The 22,368-nt window shown below is 42.1% G+C and overlaps 1 protein-coding gene across 2 annotated transcripts in view; it reads left to right on the top strand.

Annotated features, from left to right (window-relative positions):
* Positions 1-22,368, top strand: part of LOC111161911 (cytoplasmic FMR1 interacting protein 1) — a 116,234-nt gene that overhangs the window by 83,009 nt on the left and 10,857 nt on the right. For both annotated transcript variants that reach the window (XM_022525981.1, XM_022525982.1), the window contains exons 24-28: positions 10,562-10,705; positions 12,999-13,089; positions 14,193-14,323; positions 20,733-20,805; positions 21,367-21,461. In XM_022525981.1, coding sequence (XP_022381689.1) covers positions 10,562-10,705; positions 12,999-13,089; positions 14,193-14,323; positions 20,733-20,805; positions 21,367-21,461 — 534 coding nt within the window. The remainder of the gene's footprint in view (positions 1-10,561; positions 10,706-12,998; positions 13,090-14,192; positions 14,324-20,732; positions 20,806-21,366; positions 21,462-22,368) is intronic.

A 22,368-nucleotide genomic window follows, 5' to 3' on the forward strand; every position in this document is an offset into this window, starting at 1 on the left:
GAGTTGTAATGATTTAAATATATCATGCGATGTTTGAAATGTTATTGTCTTCTTCTATTAGCAACTTCTAAAAAAGGAATGTAGTGTCGGGACAGCCCTCTGACCATGTGTTGTGTAGGCCTGGCCTCATTCCTGGCCCTAAAATAAGTGAGACTGTCAGCATAGTTAAAGGTTTAAAAATATCAAACAAGGAAAGGGTGTGTAATAGGCTCAGAGGCTCATCTTTGATAGAGGGGCCAGAATATCTTGTCCAGGTGTGATGCCACGAAAGGAGGGGTGAGGTGGGAAGGAGCATGCAGAAGAGAATTGATATCCAGAAACCATAGGCAAGCAGACAAAAGTCACAGAACACCTGCTGTCTGTCTAGTAAGGTGAGATAAATGTCCAGGCTGAGGGTGACAGGATTTGCAACAAGTTCAGAGTATTATTAAAGAATAGTATTGTTAATGTTTAAAGCACTCTTACACTTTCATAAGAAATAAACACTCTAGTAAAAAGGAAACAAGTGATGAGCAGGCATTTCCCAAAAATGTAGTAAAAAATAGAAATAGAGGGGCTCCTGGGTGGCTCAGTGGGTTAAAGCCTCTGCCTTCGGCTCAGGGCATGGTCCCAGGGTCCTGGGATCGAGCCCCGCATCGGGCTCTCTGCTCAGCAGGGAGCCTGCTTCCCTTCCTCTCTCTCTGGCTGCCTCTCTGCCTACCTATGATCTCTGTCTGTCAAGTAAATAAATAAAATCTTTAAAAAAAAAAAAATAGAAATAGATATCTAGCCTCACCAGTAGTTGAAGAAAAATGAGTGCACATGGGACTGTATGATTCTAGGGGATCACCTGAAATATTTCTAATATTTAAATGTTCTCAGGGTAGTAAACAAGAAAAATATGCAGCCAAGAATACTTTATCCATCTAGGCTGTCATTGAAGATAGAAGGAGAGATAAAAAGCTTCCAGGACAAACAAAAACTAAGAGAATTTGCAGTCATCAAACCAATCCTGCAAAAAATATTGAAAGGGGTTCTCTAATCCAAGTCAGAGCCCAAAAGTAACATAGACCAGAAAGGAACAGAGACAATACACACTAACAGTTACCTTACAGATAATACAATGGCACTAAATTCCTATGTTTCAGCAGTTATGCTGAATATAAATAGGCTAAAATGCCCCAGTCAAAAGACACAGGGTATCGGATTGAATAAAAAAACAAGACCCATCTTTATGTTGTCTGCAGTAGACTCATTTTAGACCCAAAGACACCTCCAGATTTAATGTGAGGGGGTGAAAAACATTTATCATGCTAATGGACATCAAAAGAAAGCTGGGGTGGCAATCCTTGTATCAGACAAATTAGATTTTAAGCCAAACATTGTAATAAGAGATGAGGAAGGATGCTATAATATACTTAAAGGGTCTGTCCAACAAGAGTATCTAACAGTTGTAAATATTTATGCCCCTAACATGGGAGCAGCCAATTATATAAGCTAATTAATAACAAAATCAAAGAAACATCAACAATTAAACAATAATAGTAGGGGACTTTAACACCCTCTCACTGAAATGGACAGATCATCTAACCAAAAGATCAACAAGGAAATAAGGGCTTTATTTTATTTTATTTTACTTTATTTTATTTTATTTGACAGAGATCACAAGTAGGCAGAGAAGCAGGCAGAGAGAGAGAGAGAGGAGGAAGCAGGCTCCCGCTGAGCAGAGAGCCCGATGCAGGCCTCGATCCCAGGACGCTGGGATCATTACCTGAGCCAAAGGCAGAGGCTTTAACCCACTAAGCCACCCAGGCGCCCTGAAATAAGGGCTTTAAATGACACACTGGACCAGAAAAACTTCACAGATATATCCAGAACTTTCCATCCCAAAGCTGCAGAATACACATTGTTCTTGAGTGCATATGGGACATTCTCCAAAATATTAACATACAGTATCACAAATTAGGTCTCAACCGGTACCAAAAGATTGGGATCACTCCCTGCATATTTTCAGACCACAGTTCTTTGAAACTGGAACTTAATCACAAGAGGAAAGTTGGAAAGAACTCAAATACATGGATCCTGAAGGGCATCTTACTAAAAAATGAATGGATCAACCAGGAAATCAAAGGAGAATTTAAAAATTAATGAAAATGAAAACACAACTGTTCGAAATCTTGGGATGCAGCAAAGGCAGTCCTAAGAGGGAATTATATAGCAATACAAGCCTTTCTCAAGAAACAAAAGAAGTCTCAAATACACAACCTAATGTTATGCCTAAAGGAGCTAGAGAAAGAACAGCCAATGAAGCTGAAACCCAGCAGGAGAAGAGTAATAAAGATCAGAGTCAAAATCAATGAAATAGAAATGAAAAGAACAATAGAACAGATAAACAAAACCAGGAGCTGAAAGAATTAATATGATTGATAAACCCCTGGCCAGACTTACCAAAAAGAAAAGAGAAAGGACCTAAATAAATAAAATCATGAGTGAAAGAGGAGATATCACAACTAACACTGAAGAAATACAAACAATTATAATAACATATGAGCTGCTGTATGCCAAGAAATTAGACAATCCAGAAGAAATGAATGCATTCCTAGAGATGTATAAACTACCAAAACTGAATCAGGAAGAAACTGAAAACCTCAACAAACCTATAACCAGCAAGGAAATTAAAGCAATAATCAAAAGTCTTCCAACAAACAGGAGCCCAGGGCCAGTTGGCTTCCCAGGGGAATTCTACCAAACATTTAAAAAAGAATGAATACCTGTTCTCCTGAAACTGTTCCAAAAAGTAAAAATGGAAGGAAAACTTCCAAACTCATTTTATGAGGCCAGCATTACCTTGATCCAAAACCAGACAAAGACCCCACCAAAAAGGAGAATTACAGACCAATATCCCTGATGAACATGGATGCAAAAATTCTCACTAAAATACTAGCCAGTATGATCCAACAGTACATTAAAAGGATTTTTCACCTCGACCAAGTGGGATTTATTCCTGGGCTGCAAGGTTGGTTCAGTATCCACAAATCAATCAATGTGATACACTACATTAATAAAAGAAAGGACAAGAACCATTTGATACTCTCAGTAGATATGGAAAAAGGCATTTGACAAAGTACAGCGTTCTTTATTGATTAAAACTTCACAGTATAGGGATAGAGGGTACATAGCTCAATATCATAAAAACCATTTATGAACAACCCACAGTGAATATCATTCTCAATGGGTAAAAACTGAGAGCTTTTCCCCTAAGGTCAGGAACTCAGCAAGACTGTACACCATCATCACTGCTATTTAACATAGTACTAGAAGTTAAAGGCAACAGAAATAAACAAAAGGCATCCAAATCGGCAAAGAAGTCAAACTCTCACTCTTTGCAGATGATATGATACTTCATGTGGAAAACCCAAAAGACTCCACCCCAAAACTGTTAGAACTCATACAAGGATTCAGTAAAATGGCAGGATATAAAATCAATGCCAGAAATCAGTTGCATTTCTATACACCAACAATGAGACAGAAGAAATAGAAATTAAGGAGTCGATCCCATTTACAGTTGCACCAAAAACATCAAGATACTTAGGAACAAATCTAACCAAAGAGACAAAGGATCTGTACTCAGAAAACTATAGAATACTCATAAAAGTTATTGAGGAAGACACAAAGAAATGGAAAAACGTTCCATGCTCATGGATTGGAAGAACAAATACTGTGAAAATGTCTGTGCTACCTAGAGCAGTCTACAAATTCAATGCAATCCCTATCAAAATACAATCAACTTTTTTCACAGAAATGGAGCATATAGCCCCAAAATTTATATGGAACCAGGAAAGACCTCGAATAACCAGAAGAATGTTGAAAAAGAAAACCAAAGCTGGTGGCATCACAGTTCTGGACTTCAAGCTCTATTACAAAGCTGTAGTCATTAAGACAGTATGGTACCAGCACAAAAACAAACACACAGATCAGAAAACCCAGATTAGAAAACCCAGAAATGGACCCTCAACTCTGTGGTCAACTATTCTTCAAGAAAGCAGGAAAGAATGTCCAGTGGAAAAAAGATGGTCTCTTCAACAAATGATGTTGGGGAAATTGGACAGCCACATGCAGAAGAATGGAACTGGACCATTTTCTTACTCCATACACAAAAATAACCTCAAAATTGATGTGAGTTAGGAATCCATCAAAATCTTAAAGGAGAACACAGGCAGCAACCTTTTCAACGTCAACCGCAGCAACTTCTTCCTAGACACATCACCAAAGGCAAGGGAAACAAGGGCAAAAATGAACTATTGGGACTTCATCAAGATAAAAAGCTTCTGCACAGCAAAGGAAACAGTCAACAAAACCAAAAGACAACTGATACAATGAGAGAAGATATTTGCAAATGGCATATCAAATAAAGGAAAAATCTAAAAAGAAATTATCAAACTCAACACCTAACGAACAAATAATCCAGTCAAGAAATGGGCAGAAGGCATGAACAGACATTTCGGCAAAGAAGACATCCAAATGGCCAACAGACATATGAAAAAGTACTCAACATCACTTGGTATCAGGGAAGTACAAATCAAAACCTCAGTGAGATACCACTTCACACCAGGCAGAATGGCTAAAATTAACAAGTTAGGAAATGACAGATGTTGGCAAGGATGAAGAGAAAGGGGAGCCCTCCTACACTGTTGGTGGGAATGCAAGATGGTACAGCCACTCTGGAAAATAATATGGAGATTCCTCAAAGAGTTGAAAACAGAACTACCCTATGACCCAGCAATAGTGATGCTATATATCCCAATGTTTTATAGCAGCACTGTCCATAATAGCGAAACTATGGAAAGAGCCCAGATGTCCATCAATAGATAAATGGATAATGAAGACGTGGTATGTATGTGTGTATATATTTATATACACACACACACACACATACATACAGTGGAATATTATGCCGTCATCAAAAAATGAAATCTTGTCATTTGCAATGGTGATGTGGATGGAATTAGATGGTATTATGCTAAGCAAAATAAGTGAATCAGAGAAAGACAATTATCATATGATCTCACTGCCATGTAGAATTTGAGAAACAAGGCAGAGGATTATATGGGAAGAGAGGAAAATAATGAAAGAAAAAGAAACCAGAGAGCTCTGGAGACAAACCATAAGAGATTCTTAATCTCAGGGAATAAACTGAGGTTGCTGGAGTGGAGGGGTATGGGAGGGATGGGGTGATGGACATTGGGTAGGATATGTGTTATCGTGAGCACTGTTTATTAGATATGATGAATCACAGACATGTCCCCCTGAAACAAATAATACATTATATATTAATAATAATTTTTAAAAAAGAAAAAAATATTTAAATGTTCTCACTTGTAGGAACCTGGGCAGCTAAGGAATAAGACAAGTATAAAGTAAGGTCTGTTATGGGGGTGGTCATACAACATTGTAATAAAAAATATGGAAGCAGCCTAACTAACCATCAAGAATATTAGAATACCGTGTTGTTCAGTGGAATACAATATACTCATTACAAATACTTACTTAAATCTTGTGACATCTTATGGGATCTGTATTTTATTAACTTAAATCATACTCCAAATAGAATGACCCTAATTACAAAAAGATTATTGGAATGCTAAACAGTGGCTCTCTGGGAGAGCTAAGGCTGAGAAAGGTTTTCCTTTTCTGAACTCTGTGATATGTTTGTACTGTTCTCACTAGGATTTTAAGCTGATCCCTCTAATGTTGGTTTTGGTCTCAGTCTTCACACGGCCCAGCCTGTGGGCTGTGTAGGGAAGTGGGGGCTCGCCCCCTTTCCCAGCTATACATACTAGGCCCTGCGGCCTCTGAGCCTTTAACACTGAGCAGCAGCTGCTCATTCTGCTCTGAAGCTCTGAGGGACTGAGGTTTGAGCAGATCTTCTCTGTATTTTCTGCACATTATTCTCAAAGGTGCAGAAATGAGCCTATTAACATAATTACATAAAAGGACTACCTTCAGTCTCTTGTGGTGGCTCTCAGGAGGGTGTCAACATGTCAGTCTTCCCTTATGACAGGTCTTTGAAGAGACAGGTCCTTGGCTCACTCTTCTTCTCTCCTCCAACTTCTCCAGGCTTGTGATGTCATCTCCCTTTAGCCGCCCGCTTCTGTCTTAATCACAACCTCACAACACTTTACAAACTAATGTGTGCATTTAAAGTTTTCAAGCTGTCAGCCAAGAAGAAAATGATAGATGTCTTAGTGGGACAAGCCAGAGGGTTAAGTAGAGGATATATTTGGGATGAAGGGGAAACAAGCGTTGGCAGAAATAGAAGCCACCTGTGTTTTGCAAGGATATGTGGAATTGCAAGCTGAAATTGATGCTATCCCTGTTTTCTGCATTTGGGTGGTACCACGTGCTTCGCATGTACCTGGGAAGGGGGATGGGCATGTCCTTATGAGAACGTGTGCTCCTAGGATGTTGTGACAGAGCTGGTTTTTGGAGGTCTTGCTCTGGCAAGGTCTGGATGCTGAGGAGGAACCAATCCTGCAGGGGGCCCTGAGGGCCAAGGCTCTGTCATGAGATGGGGTGGGTAACAGTTTATGGCAGGCAGCTTAGGGCCGGGGGGATGGGGCGTCAGGAGGCAAATGGAGAATGATGGCTGGTGGAGAGGTGTGACCCTAGTCCAAGCAGGAGGTAGTGCTTTGGACTAAGTGGCATTGACAGAAGTGAAGAGAAGTAGATGGGTTCAGGGGATATTTTGGAAGTGGACTTGATGGGACTTGCTTATGACCTGAAGATGGAGGGTGACAGAAAAGGAAGACCCAAGATGTTTTTCCTAGGTTTCTGGCAGTTGTTGAGTCAAGGTATCAGTTTTTGAAGTCAGGGAGGGCTAGATTTAGAGAGGTTAAAGGGAAGAGGCCTTTATCCCTAGAGCTTATGTCCACTCCTCTTCCCAGGTCTATTTGTGCCACATGTCACAGACTTTGCTGTGAGTGGGGGATAATGCTGCCCTGCTGAGTGTTCTGACCATAGCCAGGCTGGCTTCAAACGTCCCTCAGCAGAGGTGAGGACATTTAGTCCATTTATATTCAGAGTAATTATTTATAGATATGTATTTAGTACCTTGTTTTTACTTGTTTTGTCATTGTTTTTGGAGATCTTTTCTGTTCCTTTCTAGTGTTCCTTTCTAGTCTTTGTTGCTTTTTTGTCTTTCCTTCCACTCACAGAATCTCTCTTAATATTTCTTTCAGGGCTGGATGAGTAGTCATGAACTCCTTCAGCTTTTGTTTTCTGGGAAACTCTTTCATCTCCTTCTATTCTGAATGCTAGCCTAGCTGGATAGAGTATTCCTGGCTGCAGATTTTTCTCACTCAGCACATTGAATTTATCATGCCAGTCCCTTCTGGTTTGCCACATTTCTACAAAGAGATTTGCTGCTAACCTTATGGGGTCTTCCTTGTAAGTTAGGGACTTCCTTTGTCTTGCTGTTTTTAGGATTTTTTTTTTCTTTTTCACTATATTTTGCAAATTTAACTATAATATGACTGGTGTTGGCTTGCTTTCGATTTTGATACAGCTCCTCTGGTTTTTAAAGCCAAAAGTTACGGAGATTAGTCCTCTCTATGTGAGCTTCCTAGTGCAAGGTCCTATTTCTTTGCCCTCTTTGGACACACAGCTCCCTCCTCTTGTGGGCAGCCTCCCTCTGCCTTTCTGATCTTCCTAATATTTCAGATGTAGCTTCTTCTCTGTATTTCGTTATGGAGTTTGTTCTTCCAGGATTCAGATCGCTCTCCAAGTTATTGACTTGGAGATAGATGCTATCTTGGAGATGAGATGGGGGTTAGCTAAGGGTCCTCCTCCAGCACCTTCCCAAGCTCCTGAGGCCATCAGATATCACTGATATTTCTCATAGTTTTCTTTTGAAACATTATAATTTATTATCAAGCAAAAACCTCACACTGAATCCTAGCATTTAAATACACATTGTGGTGCTTTAAGGAGTACTTGGGAAGAAGAAAGTATATCTAAGTTGTTGATCAAAATATGCCCCCTTTCAGGTGGGATTATGGTTGTAAGTGGGGGTTGTAGGCTTGGGCACAGGATGGGCACTTAGTGGAGCTTCCAACCTGGTCATTGTTGTGTTTGGTAATTGTTTAGTCCCATACTTTCTATTTTTGGGTTCTAGGACCACCCATACATTCTGATTGTCTAGAAGGACTCACAGACTCAGTCAGTTATACTCACAGCTGTAGTTCCTTACTGCAGAAGGATGCAAAGCAGGACCAGTAAGGGAAAAAGACACATCAGGTGGTGGTCGAACCAGGCACAGGCTACCAACATTGTCCCTTATGGGAATTGCATGGTTCATGCAGTTTTTCTGCCCGGAGAATAGGAGCCCACTCAATTGCTCAGGTCCAAGGCTTTCACTAGGGCTGGGTACATAGGCACATGCCTCCTGTCTTGACTGTTCACAGCTACTAAAAACTCCAGAACCCCCAGAAGGAAAGGAGCCCCCATAAATTACTATTTATACATCCAGCCTAGACAAGTTGTAGCATGGTTAAATGTCCCAGTAGTAGAAAACAACTTTATCAGTTGGTAACATTTTACAGGCTAAATTCCCAGGAATTGGAAGCAGGGCTCCTGAGGATACTCAAGAGCTGAGCATCCAGGCCTGCTGTGCTGATTCTTCAGAATCAGCTTTTTGATGTGGTTTTTGGTGTATGTAGAGGAAATATTTAAGACAATGATAAAGGGGGCAGGGGAGGATTCAGGGAACCTAAATGAAGGGGAGGTTGATATACTTCAATCCAAGTGGTAAAATGTTGATAACAGTGGATTGTGATAACTCATAATGTAAGACCTAGAACAACCACTAACACATCTGGGTGAAGAGATACTCTTGAAATTACTATAGATCATTCACAGTGGAATTCTAGAAATGTTTAAATGACCCAGAAGAAGTCAGGAAGAATGAAGCAGACCCTACTTAGATTATCTATCAATAATTACATTATGTATAATTACTAAATATAAATGTACTAAATTTAAGTGATCTAAATATAGTTAAAATACTGAGGTTTGGCAGAGTGAATTCAAAAAACATGATTGAGGGGCGCCTGGGTGGCTCAGTGGGTTAAAGCCTCTGCCTTCGGCTCAGGTCATGATCCCAGGGTCCTGGGATCGAGCCCCGCATCGGGCTCTCTGCTCAGCGGAGAGCCTGCTTCCTCCTCTCTCTCTGCCTGCTTCTCTGCCTACTTGTGATCTCTATCTGTCAAATAAATAAATAAAATCTTAAAAAAAAAAAAAACATGATTGAACAAGAAATGCAGTTCAAATAAATTATATTGGTGGGTTGAAAGTAAAAGGATGGATAAAAATACATCATGCAAACATTAATCAGAAGAAAGGAGTGACTATATTAATATAACATAAAGTAGATTTTGAAGCAAAGATAGTCGGAGACCCAAGAGGGACATTATATTATAGGGCCAAGCTACCAAGAAAATATGGCAATCCTAAATGTTTGTGTACCAAGTAACAGAACTTCAAAATACTTGAAGCAAGTACTGACATAAATGAAAAGAGCAATGAACAAGTCCACAATTATTGTTGGGGAATTCAACATTCTTCTTAGTCATCAATAAAGTCAGTAGACAGAAAATCAGCAACAATAAAGAACTTTAGTTGTTTACAGCATCAACCAAAAGGATATTATTGACATGTCTAGAACACTCCACCCAACAACAGCGAAACATACATTGTTTTCAAGTGCCCAGGGAGCATTCCCCCACATAGACCATATTCTGGGCCATAAAACAAACCTCAAGGAAATTAAAAGAGTTGAAGTCATGCAGAGTGTGTTCTCTGACCATAGTGGATTCATACTAGAAGTCAGTAATAATAAGATGACGAGATAATCTCCAAAGGCTTGGAAACTACTGCATTTCTATCTGATCCATGGTTCAAGAGGAAGTCTCAAGGGAAATTTTTAAAAAGACACCTAACGAAATGAAATCTAAATCTACAGAATTTGTGGGATGCAGCTGAAGAAGTGCCCATAGGGAAACACACAGCACTGAATACTTGTTAGGCGTCCTCCTGCTGAGTGTGCACCATGTCCTTAGATAAGCTTGGAGGCGCCCTCCTACCGGAAACCACCCTGATTGACTTTGTCACCTGCTCGCCTTGTGGGAGCCTCTGTCTCCAGCTCCATGTGTGTCCCTGAAAAGACAGTTTCCACTGCTCTGTTGTTCTCTTGTCCTCTGGAACTGGGAGCAGCTCTGAGGAGGCAGCAGTGAGGATGTGCTTGTCTCTCTTTCCAGGACCTCAAAATGGCTTGTGTAGAACTGGCAGTTTGATAAATCTTTGAAATTGGTTTTCTTTCTGTTTTAACAAGCTTGCTAGTCATGTCTTTATGTTGAAGACATAAATACCAGTAAGGGGGAGTCTAATAAATTCCCTGGTGTTCTCCGCCTTAAGGGTATGTATAGTGACTGGATCTTGGGTGCAGCAGTTCTTCATCTTATGGGCACAGTAAGCATATGGAGAACACTGGAGACTTCATGAAGCACTTACATTCTTTATCCCCCAGGCTTTGAACTTGGCGTACTCTAGCATTTATGGCAGCTACCGGAACTTCGTGGGGCCTCCTCACTTCCAGGTCATCTGCCGGCTGCTTGGCTACCAGGGCATTGCCGTAGTCATGGAGGAGCTACTGAAGGTCGTGAAGAGCCTGGTACGTTTCCTTCCATGGACTTCCTTTACATGGTGGAGGGTTCTGCACCCAAATGTCCTGTGAGGAGGGGAATAAAGGATTCAAACACTCCACTGAGCAATTCTTGGATACAAATTGGGTGTCCTGCAGTTCAACTCAATTTTAGCACTGTCTACCTGGAGGTGGCATCAGATCGCACAGTTCAAGGGCTTTCACCCACAAGACTGCCCCATGCCCATCCTTACTCAATCTCTTAATATAATTTGTCACCTGTGCCTCTGACCCACTGGCTATAAATCAGAGGTTTCTGCAGCCCCCTCCTTGGATTCAGTTAACTGCTAGGGCAGCTCACAAAACTCAGGAGACCAGTTTACTCACTAGATTACCAGTTTATTACAAAGCATACAAATCAACAGCCAGGTGAAGACCTACATAGCTAGAGGTCCCAAAGAAAGGAACTTTTGTCCTCGTGCAGTTTGGGTACCCTCAAGGTGACTTTTGGAACTGTTCTGGTTCCCCAACTTGTAAGCTCCCCAAACCCCACCCTATTAGGTTTTTAAGGGGGTTTCACTACATAGGCAGGACTGATTAAATCATTGGCCTTTGGTGACTGAATGAACCTCTAGCTCCTTCCCCATCCCCAGAGGTCTAGGGGTGGGACTAAAAGTCCCAAATCTTACCATGGGATTGGTTCTTCTGGCAATCAGCCCCCATGGGTAAGTGCTTTCCGAAAGTCACCTCATTTACATAACAAGAGACACCTTTAAGAAGCTCTTTTAGGATAATTTGAAGGGTTTTAGGAGCTCTATGCTAGGAACAGGTAAGACCATATATGAAGTTTTTATTTAAAAAAAAAAAAAAAAAACAGTATCTCACACAGCCTTGAATTCACTGGGGTGGAAAAGCCTGGTCCATGTTATTTTAAGTAATTCATAGAAAAAGCTAAGTGCCCAAATACACATTTCCTTATAAGAAAATGTGGCCTTTATATGAAGAAGTAACCTTCCCTACCCCCTTACAGGGTGTATGCCCCTTTCCTGGGTGCCAGGGATTAAACTGTGAATAAAGGATTAGACACTCATCTCTGTAACTTGAGGTCAGAAGTTATGTTTACAAGTCTTTTATTTAAGTCTTTTTGGAAAGAGAGTGAGAAAATGATGTTTGTAGACTACATAGATTTAGTTTTCTATGTATTATTTCTGTTAACTGAGAACTTCATAAAATCTTAATCTTTAATCTTTTTCCGTTATTTTAGTCATTTTTTAAAAGATTTTATTTATTTATTTGAGAAAGACATGAGCAGGGGGAGGGTCAGAGGCAAAGGGAGAAGCAGATTCCTGCTGAGCGGGGAGCCCAGTGCGGGACTTGATCCCAGGACCCCAAGATCCTGAGCCAAAGGCAGATGCTTAACTGACTGAGCCACCCAGGTGCCCCTATTTTAATTGTCTTTCTGTGGTTGAGCCCATTTCTTTAAGATTCTTCAGGTCTTTTCCATCCTTAAAGCTGAATTTTTGGCCACAGAGATAAAACTGGCAATCCTCAAGGAGATGATATGATTATTAACAATGCAAAGCAAAAGGTGACAGAATTCTCAGAAGTTGACAAAATATACAATCTTTTTGGATCAAAAATCAATTAGAATATATAAAAGTTGGGTCTTTTGACACAGCCATGACTACATGACCCACTCAGTCTCTGTTAAGACCCTCAGCTAGAGCCTTTGCCCCAAAACACATAACTTGGAAGGTGTTAGGCACATGAGGTGACAGAGTCCAGTGTTGGAGCTACACCAAATCGATCAGAAGAATACAGGAACCACCCCATGAGGATGTTGCTTCCCCAGAGCCACTGTGCTCACCAAAGTTGGAGTCCCTTACCTTCCCACTGTCAGAGCTCACACCATTTGCCTCCTGAAAGGGGAATTGTGTTTTATTTTTTTATTTTTTTTTAAGATTTTATTTATTTATTTGATAGAGATCACAAGTAGGCAGAGAGGCAGGCAGAGAGAGAGGAGGAAGCAGGCTCCATGCCGAGCAGAGAGCCCGATGTGGGCAGAGGCCCCAACCTACTGAGCCACCCAGGCGCACCCCGGGGAATCATGTTTTAGAACATGCAATTAGTTAGTCTTGTTAAGTCACCCTGGTGGCAGTTGTTTTCGTTCTGTGGATAGGATTTCCTTTCCCAGCCAACGTGATTTTCGGTCCTGCTCATTGCTATGTGTTTTACAAACAGACTCCTTTTTAGAAGCCCCATGCACACTCACAACCTCTGGGACAATGACGTCAGTGGCTGATGCAGCCTCTCTCTCCTGCAGCTGCAAGGCACAATCCTGCAGTACGTGAAGACACTGATGGAGGTGATGCCCAAGATCTGCCGCCTGCCCCGGCATGAGTATGGCTCTCCTGGTGAGTGTGGCACCTCCATGGGGATGTAGCATGGAGGGAACAGCACGAGTGGTCAAACCCCAGTGTAGAAAATCAAGTCGAAATTTACTGATAAGGATAGGATCTGCTTTGCCCGGGTGGGAGGAAGCCAGGAATCTAATCAAAGTCTGATGAATCAGTTTCCAGTAGAACAAACAAACCAGCCTTCCATCTGGGAGCAGGTGGGTGGGCAGGTGTGCTGTAATTACCACATTTGAGGGAGGAAGCTGGTAGTGGGGAGGCAGCACCATTAGTCGCCTACATGATGGGGCTCTGAACACTGGGAGGCCTTGACTCCTGGACAGCACCAGGACCTTGAAGATCACCAACCAGGGAGGGGCAGGGAACTCATCTGCTGGGTCAACTGCCCTGGTTGTCCTTGCAAAATGGCAGTTGGGACCAGGCATGTTGGCCTGAGGAGTTTGAAACCTGTTAAGTCTCTAACTTTGTTCTTCTTTGAGTTGTTTTGGCTATTCTAGGTCTTCTGCATGACCACATAAATTCTGGAGTCAGTTTGTGGATTTTTGACTGGGTCGGCATTTGAATGTATAGATCAAATTAAGGAATATTAACTTTCTTTCCAGCTTTTATGCCTGGTCTTGTTGTGCCCTTTACAATATGCAGGATCTCTAGAACAGTGAAGAAAATGTGTTGTCTTGCTCTGGAGCTCAGGGAGAAAGTATGCAGGTTTTACCACTGAGTATGACATTAGTTGCAGGTTTTTTATAGATGCCGTATATCAGATTAAGTATGTTCCCTTCTGTGCCTGTGAGGGGATACTGAATTTTTCAAAACCCTTTCTGTTTCTGCTGGAGATGTGGTTTTTTTCCTTTATTCTTGTGATGTGGTGCTTCCTCCGAAGATACAGGGTTGATAGAGATGGAGGCTTTGGAGCCAAGGCCCAAGGCCTAGGTGATGGACAAACAAGAAAGATGTTGGGGTCAGGGGACATGTGGCCATCTTCATAGCAGGCACAGTGGCAGTGTCCGAGGATGTTTCATGGCCAGCACGAGTGCTCCTAGCTGTAGACCCCAGACTGTGCCTCCAACCCCCTCAGTCTCTCTACTCACTCTCTGCTACCACAGGCATCCTAGAGTTCTTCCACCACCAGCTGAAGGACATTGTTGAGTATGCGGAGCTGAAGACAGTGTGCTTCCAAAACCTGCGGGAAGTGGGCAATGCTGTCCTCTTCTGCCTGCTCATCGAGCAAAGCCTGGTGAGTGCTCAGCCCAGCCAAACCCCAGGCCACGCAGTCATTCCCCACAGGTGCCTGAAAAAGGCATTTTTCTAGAGGCCAGATTTATTAGGGTTATTTAATGAGGGTAAAGCACCATTCTTTTTTTGTGTGTGACTATTTAGATTTTAATTTGGACCTTTTTTTTTTTTAGATTTTATTTATTTATTTGACAGACAGAGATCACAAGCAGGCAGAGAGGCAGGCAGAGAGGCAGGCAGAGAGGTAGGCAGAGAGACAGGCAGAGAGACAGGAGGAAGCAGGCTCCCTGCTGAGCAGAGAGCCCGATGCGGGACTCGATCCCACGACTCCGAGATCATGACCTGAGCCGAAGGCAGCGGCTTAACCCACTGAGCCACCCAGGCGCCCCTAGATTTTAATTTGAATTTGTTTCCTGTAACTAAAAAACAAAAATGCAAGATAATTCATCATTTAAGAATGTTTTACTATGTGAGCCCTGTGGAATGTTTTATTATATAGTATTTGCTCCAGCTAAAAAACATGTGACATATAGCTCTAACTTAAGTCTTCCTCACTGACAGGACACGTTCCCTTACCATATTCTTCAAGGGTATGTTGCATCTTCATATATCTTTGCTCTGCTCTGAAAGTTCAGAGTATCAGTATCAGCTTGCCAAATGTAATGAAGAAGCATATTGGCATTTCAGTGTTAATTGGTTATGTCTTTAGACCTATTTGGGAAAATCTTTTGCTGTGTTGCTTCTTAAAGCTCTCTCCTTTCTTCAGGGCCCTGGGAGCTTGACGGGGACAGGGTCATGTTTTGCAGTGACTGGGACCATGGTGCCCATATGCCTTTCAGGGCATGGCATTCAGACTGCCATGTTTCTAGGGGCCAAGCTACTGGATTGGCCACCTTACATCCAATTACAAATATATAGATATAGATAGATATAGATATATGTTGTCAGGTAGTCCAAGGTTGGGTGTGGATACCTCTGGGAGCTGATGGCCTCCCATCGGGACCTGTATCTTTTGGCTTTCCCCTCTGTTGTTGTGATCCTAGGTAGACCCTTTCCACGTGGTAACAGTGAGAGGGCACCCTAGGCCATCTGCAAGTCAGCATGGACTCTGAGTGAACAGCCCCTCATGTGCCACCCTTTCCCACAGCAGGAGTGACAGCATGAGGTGGAGGACCCACCAAAGTCACAGGGTGGGCTGGGCAGCCCTGCAAAGAGCAGGCAGGCTGGCTGTGGGGCCAGCAAGCAGCTGACATCCAGGCCAGCCTTGCTCCAGGAACATTAGGGAGAACTGAATCTTCTATTGCACTATCTGTGAATTTTTTTAAAAAGATTTACTTATTTTAGAGAGAGACAGAGCACATGTGACTAGGGGGAGGGGCAGAAAGAGAGAGAGAGAAGCAGACTCCCTGCTGAGAGCAGAGTCCAACACAGGGCTCAGTCCCATGGTTCTGAGATCATGACCTGAGCCAAAACTAAGAGTTGAAGGCTTAACCAACTGAGCCTGCCAGGTGCCCCAATATTTGTGAATTCTTAACAACCAGAAAAGTTAGGAAGAGTTGCTTTATTTATTTTTTTTTTTAGATGTTATTTATTTATTTGAGAGGGAGAGCAGTAGGGCATGATCAGGGTGGAAGGGCAGAGGGAGAGGGAGATGCAGATTCACTGAGCAGGGATCCTGATGTGGGGCTGATCCCAGGACTCCAGGATTGTGACCTGAGCTGAAGCCAGACACTTAACTGACTGAGCCACCCAAGCACCCCAGGAAGAATTACTTTAAATGATAATCTCTTATCATGAATTTTAAATATTTATTATAGGAAGATTCCCTTCATGTACTGACTTTTCCTGAACACGCAACATAAAGTGAAATTTTTCTTGTCCATATGTGTCTAAGTCTAAAGGTGCCTTTTAGTCCCTGGTTTTGGGTTATGGCAGGAAGCCCCAAGTTTTACTGAGGGAGGACTGGCTTATGGAATTCACTTAGTGGCAGGGAACCATAGAAGGCTTGTTTTTCCTCTGGTTTAGCTGTGCTTTTAGGAAATAAACTATCAAAAGCTTTTCTTCACCTACAAAATAGAAGATGTCAAGGATCCTTGTATGGACATAAAAGAATCATAGAACCATAGAGGTTCGATGCTGGAAGGGCAAAACTTATCTCTCATCAGCTCAGAGGAACAGTGTACACCCATTGTCAGGTCAACAATTGGACACTCATTGGCTTTAGGGTGGAGTGTGATGCTGTATTAGAAACTTAGAAAAAGAGGGATCTTGAACCAGTGTGATCCTTGCTATCTGGTTCCTTCAATTATGCCTGTTGCATATCTCTCAAGACAAGCAAATCCCTTGTGAGAGTCACGTAGTACTCTTAAAGACCTCACCACCATTCAGTGGGAATTGGTCTCATCAGTGAAGGGATCCTCTAGGCCTTGGGGGCCTGGTGAGTAGCACCCAGTTGACACAGATCCCCCTCATCTTCTCCCTTCTGGAACCAGGCTTGTGTCTTAGGTGAATACTCTTGTGCTTAGCTCCTTTGAGTGGTAAGGACAGTACTGGGCACCTAGGAAAAATGTTATAAAATGTTACAAATTTGTTGGGACACCTGGGTGGCTCAGTTGGCTAAGCTGCTGCCTTCGGCTCAGGTCATGATTCCAGGGTCCTGGGATCGAGTCCCACATCGGGCTTCTTGCTCGGCAGGGAGCCTGCTTCTCTCTCCGCCTCTGCCTGCCTCTCTGCCTGCTTGTGCACTCTCACTCTCTCTCTCTCTCTCTCTCTCTCTGACAAAAAAATAAATTAACAAAATCTTTTTTAAAAATGTTATAAATTTGTCAGTTGCTTTGAGAGCAAACTTTGGCTTATGAGTGTGTGAATATTTCTGAAACTGAATGAAAAGAGCATCATCTACATCCGAGTTGAGTGCAGCAGATTCCAGGGCCCATGCCTGAGGCATAGTGAGCATCATGCATTACTCTCTTATGGAAGCAGTGGCCCTGCTTCAAAGGGATGCCTGTCACCACCCCTCCTCACACCCTCTGCTCACTGTCACCCCTTCACTTCTCCTTTCTCTGGATTCCCTTGTCCATGCATCTTGTGCAAGTGGTGAGAAGCCAAACTTTCTGTGGTGGGCAGCAGACCTGGCCCCAGATTGGAATTCTGTGGTGTTGCTTTTGTTCTTTGGAAGTAGGATGTGCTGTTTCCTATAGACCCATCAGTGTGAAACTCTCCAAGGTTGAAGACGGCATAGCTATTCTCACTCCATCTCATGTGGTTATGCCCAAATCCCATCAAACCCAAGTACAGTTTTGAATACTCCAGACATTGATCTGTTCTTGGTGCTTATTTTGGACTCTCTGAGGAAGGTGGTAGTATGTTTTGGTATTTGTGTGGGTTCCCAATATTATGACTGGAGATACTTGGGGTAAATCAGATTGTCACGTTAGAAAAGTGTGGTAACTGTGACCCAGCTGCCAGGGCAATAAGTATGTGGGTGGGGCCCATGGGCCTGACCATGCTATCGCGCATTAGTGGCCCCAGCCAGTGCCAGGATTGGATTCAGTAGCCAAAAATGTTGATCTTACCAAATCCGTGCATTGTATAGATACATTTAACTTTCTGAAGAAATTTGTTTAATTTTGCTTTTCAAATTCTGCTCCCTACAAACCTAGCCTGGTATAAAAAAGTAAACACACACACACACACACACACACACACACACACACACACACACAGGAATATTATGCAGCCAACAAAAAGAATGAAATCTTGCCATGTCATTACATGGATGGAACTAGAGGGTATTATACTGAGCGAAATAAGTCAATCAGAGAAAGACAAATATCAGATGATTTCACTCATATGTGGAGTTTAAGGAACAAAAGAGATAAGGGAAGGGAAAGAAAAATAAGATAAAAACAAGAGGGAGGCAAACCATAAGAGACTTTTAACTCTAGGAAGCAAACAGGGTTGCTGGAGAGGAAGTGGGGGAATTGGGTAACTGAGTGATGGACATTAAGGGAGGGCACTTGATGTAATGAGCACGGGTGTTATATACAACTGCTGAATCACTAAATTCTACCCCTGAAACTAGTAATATACTGTGTGTCCCCTAAATTGGATTTATTTATTTATTTTTAAGATGTTATTTATGTGACAGAAAGTGAGAGAACAAGTAGAGGGAAGGGGCAGAGGGAGAGAGAGAGAGGGAAAAGCAGACTCCCTGTTGAGCAGGGAGCCTGATGCTGGGCTCAATCCCAGGACCCCGGGATCATGACCTGAGCCAAAGGCAGACGCTTAACCAACTGAGCCACCCAGGCATTCCTAACTAAATTGGATTTAAATTTAAAAACTTTTAAAAACCAAAAATAACCTAGCCCAGAAAGTTTGATAATGTAGTTGGGGTTTTTTGTTTGTTTGTTTGGGTTTTAGGGTTGGTTTGTTTGCTTGTTTTTAGTTTATGTATGTGTATGTTTAATAAACTTTTTATTTTAGTAGAGTATCAATTTCTTGTTTGTTTTAAATGCTGGTTTTTGTAACTATTCTCAATTTTTCTGGTTTGGTTTGGGGGCAGAAATTTGAGCTCATTGGTAATAGAACCTGGAAGCAGCACAGCTGGATGAGCCCTTCTCCACTTGAGTGGTTTTGCTGGCTGTAGGCTCTTTGAACTGCCTGCAGAGCTCTCTTGTGTGCTCTGCCCCAGCATTCCTGCTTGGCAGCTGTCATTCCTTAACCAAGTCTCCCACCTGCCATCCATTTGCCTGACCAATTTCTGGCAGTCAGTCACCCACCTTCCAACTGCCCCCCACACTCTGTTGGTGCAGGCCAGCATTCACTCCTCTCCATGTTGCTTTTTTCACTCAACAGTAAATACATGCTGGAAATCATTGTACATTAGGAAGTGGTGACATTCCTTATCCTTTTTGTAGCTGCATAGAATTCCATTGATATCGCCCTCTAATGTGTTTGCAAACACAGAATCATCATCTCATCTTGTCCCCTTTTTTAGCTTGTTCCTCTCTCCTCCCCCAACATCATCCTCACCTAGAATAGAAGGCCCAGGGGAACAGGTCCTGGGTACACTGGTCTAGAGGTAGCTTCTACTACATATATTCGGCATGAGGAGTTCATGCTTTGCTGCTGGCCTCAGGAACAGAGACATGGTATGGAGGGGTAAATCTCCTTCTGGAGGTGGAACAAGGGGCAGCTGCACTAGATTTATGTTACGTGACAATAGGACCCTCACTTGATAAGTACAAAAAGTCTTGTCTTCCCCTTCTTGGTCTTAGCTTTGCCATCATCCAGGGAAATTTTCAGAAGGAAAAATACCATCATTTGATATATGTCTTGACTTTCTGAAAACAGTTTCTTTGTTTAGAAATTTGTCTTATTGGGGTGCCTGGGTGGCTCAGTGGGTTAAAGCCTCTGCCTTCAGCTCAAGTCATGAGCTGGATCCCAGGATCCTGGAATTGAGCCCTTCATTGGGCTCTCTGCTTGGTGGGGAGCCTGCTTCACCCCCTCTCTCTCTGCCTGCCTCTGCCTACTTGTCTCTGTCTGTCAAATGAATAAATAAAATCTTAAAAAAAAAATTTTGTCTTATTACTGTGGGATTATAAGATTTCAAGATGGCTGTAGAGTCGGAGGCGTGAGAGAGAACTCATTCATATCTTCCACAGGCCCCATGGGGAACACACCAATCTTCAGGGCCCTTCTCTATAGTTTAAGAGCCTCTGAGTCTGGAAAATACCCTGTTCTTAACTACACATGGGTTTTTGGTAAGTTTTTAGGAGTTCTGTAACCCCTGTGATATCAGAGGTAAACTTGCCCTTTACACAGCGATATTCTGGAGAATGGGTCTTCTGCAGGGTTTTTATTACCTCTTTAGAGGTGTTGTGATCCAAAAGCAGGTTCAGAGTGACTGCTCAGAACTTCATTTGTGTACAAAGGTGATGCTGCCTTTCCTTCTGCATCTAGTGCTGTTCACAGAGAAATTAACCCTTCCTCCTGTCTATGTAGTGTGTATTGTTGTAAACTGTTATAACTAAGTTAGAAACTTCTTAAGAGGCTAGTAGCAAATTAGCAGATCAGGGCTGCCAGACTGGTAAATCCTGGAAAACAAAGGCCATTGTTTTTAGTATTCAACACTGGTTTTTACTCATGTCTATATTTAAATTAATTAAAAGTAAATACAATTTAAATTCAGTTATTCAGGTATACTAGCCATATGTGGCTGGTAACATGTCAGTGTATAACACAAACAGAAAACATTTCCATCATCCCAGAGAATTCTATTGCATGGTGCCACTTAGAGTATTTGTTTTACACTAAATGGCAAATATAGATCTTGTTTTCAGCACAACTTTTCTGTCTGTCTTTGGATGAGGTAAATGTCCTAATGCAGTCCTCTTCTTTTGGTCTAGTCTTTAGAAGAAGTGTGTGACCTCTTGCACGCAGCCCCATTTCAGAACATCCTGCCGAGAGTCCACGTGAAAGGTGAGTCTGTATATCTCTTACCAGTGAGTGCAGACTAACCTTTGTAGTAGTGACACTTAGTCCTTGTGACCAGAGAACTTAGTGCCAGTTTTGTTTGAGTTTCAGTGCCTGTTCCATCATAACTGGAGGTAATTGGTAATGTAACATGGTTAGACTAATATTGAATAATTGAAGTATTAAAGGCTGAAAAGATATGTCTTGGATGTGCTTCAAAATAGCTACTATCCTGTTGTTTCATAACGGTTGAGTATCTATGAAACAAGAGTGTCATGAGTTGATACTCATGCAGCAGATGGGTACAGAGGGTTTTGTACTATTCTCTGATTTTGATTACATTTGGAATTTTTATGTTTCAAAAAATGAATATTGAACAGAAAGTCAATTCTATCATTTTGAATTAAAATAAGCCAATTCTGTAATGTTCAGAGAGAATCTCTATGTATAATGTTAACTTAAGAAATCTTTCATTTGTTTCTTTGACAAAATTAAACTTCAGCAATCGTTTTTCATGCAAAAAATTAAAATAAAAATGCAGAAATTAAAATATTTTTTCCACTGCAGAGGGAGAGAGACTTGATGCCAAAATGAAAAGACTGGAATCAAAGTATGCACCACTGCATCTTGTCCCTCTGATTGAAAGACTGGGGACCCCTCAGGTAATGCATACTGTGACAGCTGTCACTGCTGCAAGTTTGTTGTCCACATCAGGCCTGGGGCTGAAGCTTCAGATTACAGGCTCTGGGTGACCCTCCCTGGAAGGCATCATGGAGTTCGGTGGTCCTTCTTGGGCCTCAGTGTCTCCAGTGGGGTTCGTAACAAGACCTTGTCACAGGGTGGTTGGGAATTTTGAATGCGCTAACATGTGCAAAGGGCTTAGGATATTATCTGGCACATAAGACATACACAATAGATGTTATTTGTTTTTGTTGTCTATCTCTTCATGAAGAAGACTTTTCATAGTTTTTTTTTTTTTTAAGATTGCTTTTATTTATTTATTTGACAGACAGAGATCACAAGTAGGCAGAGAGAGAGGAGGAAGCAGGCTCCCCGCTGAGCAGAGAGCCCAGTGTGGAGCTCAATCCCAGTACCCTGGGATCACGACCCAAGCCGAAGGCAGAGGCTTTAACACACTGAGCCACCCAGGTGCCCCCATAGTTTTTTAATAACAGAAAAAAGTGGTGGTCTCATACAGCAGGCAAGATATCAGGGTACAGTTCCATGATTTTATATCACATTAAGCTAGATCAGGGTTTCTCAGATGCAGTACTGTCCTCAGTTTGGACCAGATATTTTTTATTGTGGGGATTTTCCTATGAATTGTAGGATGTTTAGCAGTGTCTCTGGTATAACAGCCTCATGGAGATATAACTTAGAAGCAGCAGTTTGAAAAACGCCTGGGGCAAATGAAAAGGAGAGTAGTTTACTTATTTCAGAACGTGTCAGGCAAAACAGAGAAATCCTTGAGAGACTTCTCCAGGAACAAAGGAGCAGCAGGTACCATGTCTATCCCCTGACCCCAGCATAAACACATGGCCTCCTGCGATTACCAGCACCATGCTGACA

The sequence above is a fragment of the Enhydra lutris genome, unplaced genomic scaffold (assembly GCF_002288905.1).
Source record: "Enhydra lutris kenyoni isolate GAN:26980312 unplaced genomic scaffold, ASM228890v2 scaffoldscaffold87, whole genome shotgun sequence".
Taxonomy (NCBI): Eukaryota; Metazoa; Chordata; class Mammalia; order Carnivora; family Mustelidae; genus Enhydra; species Enhydra lutris.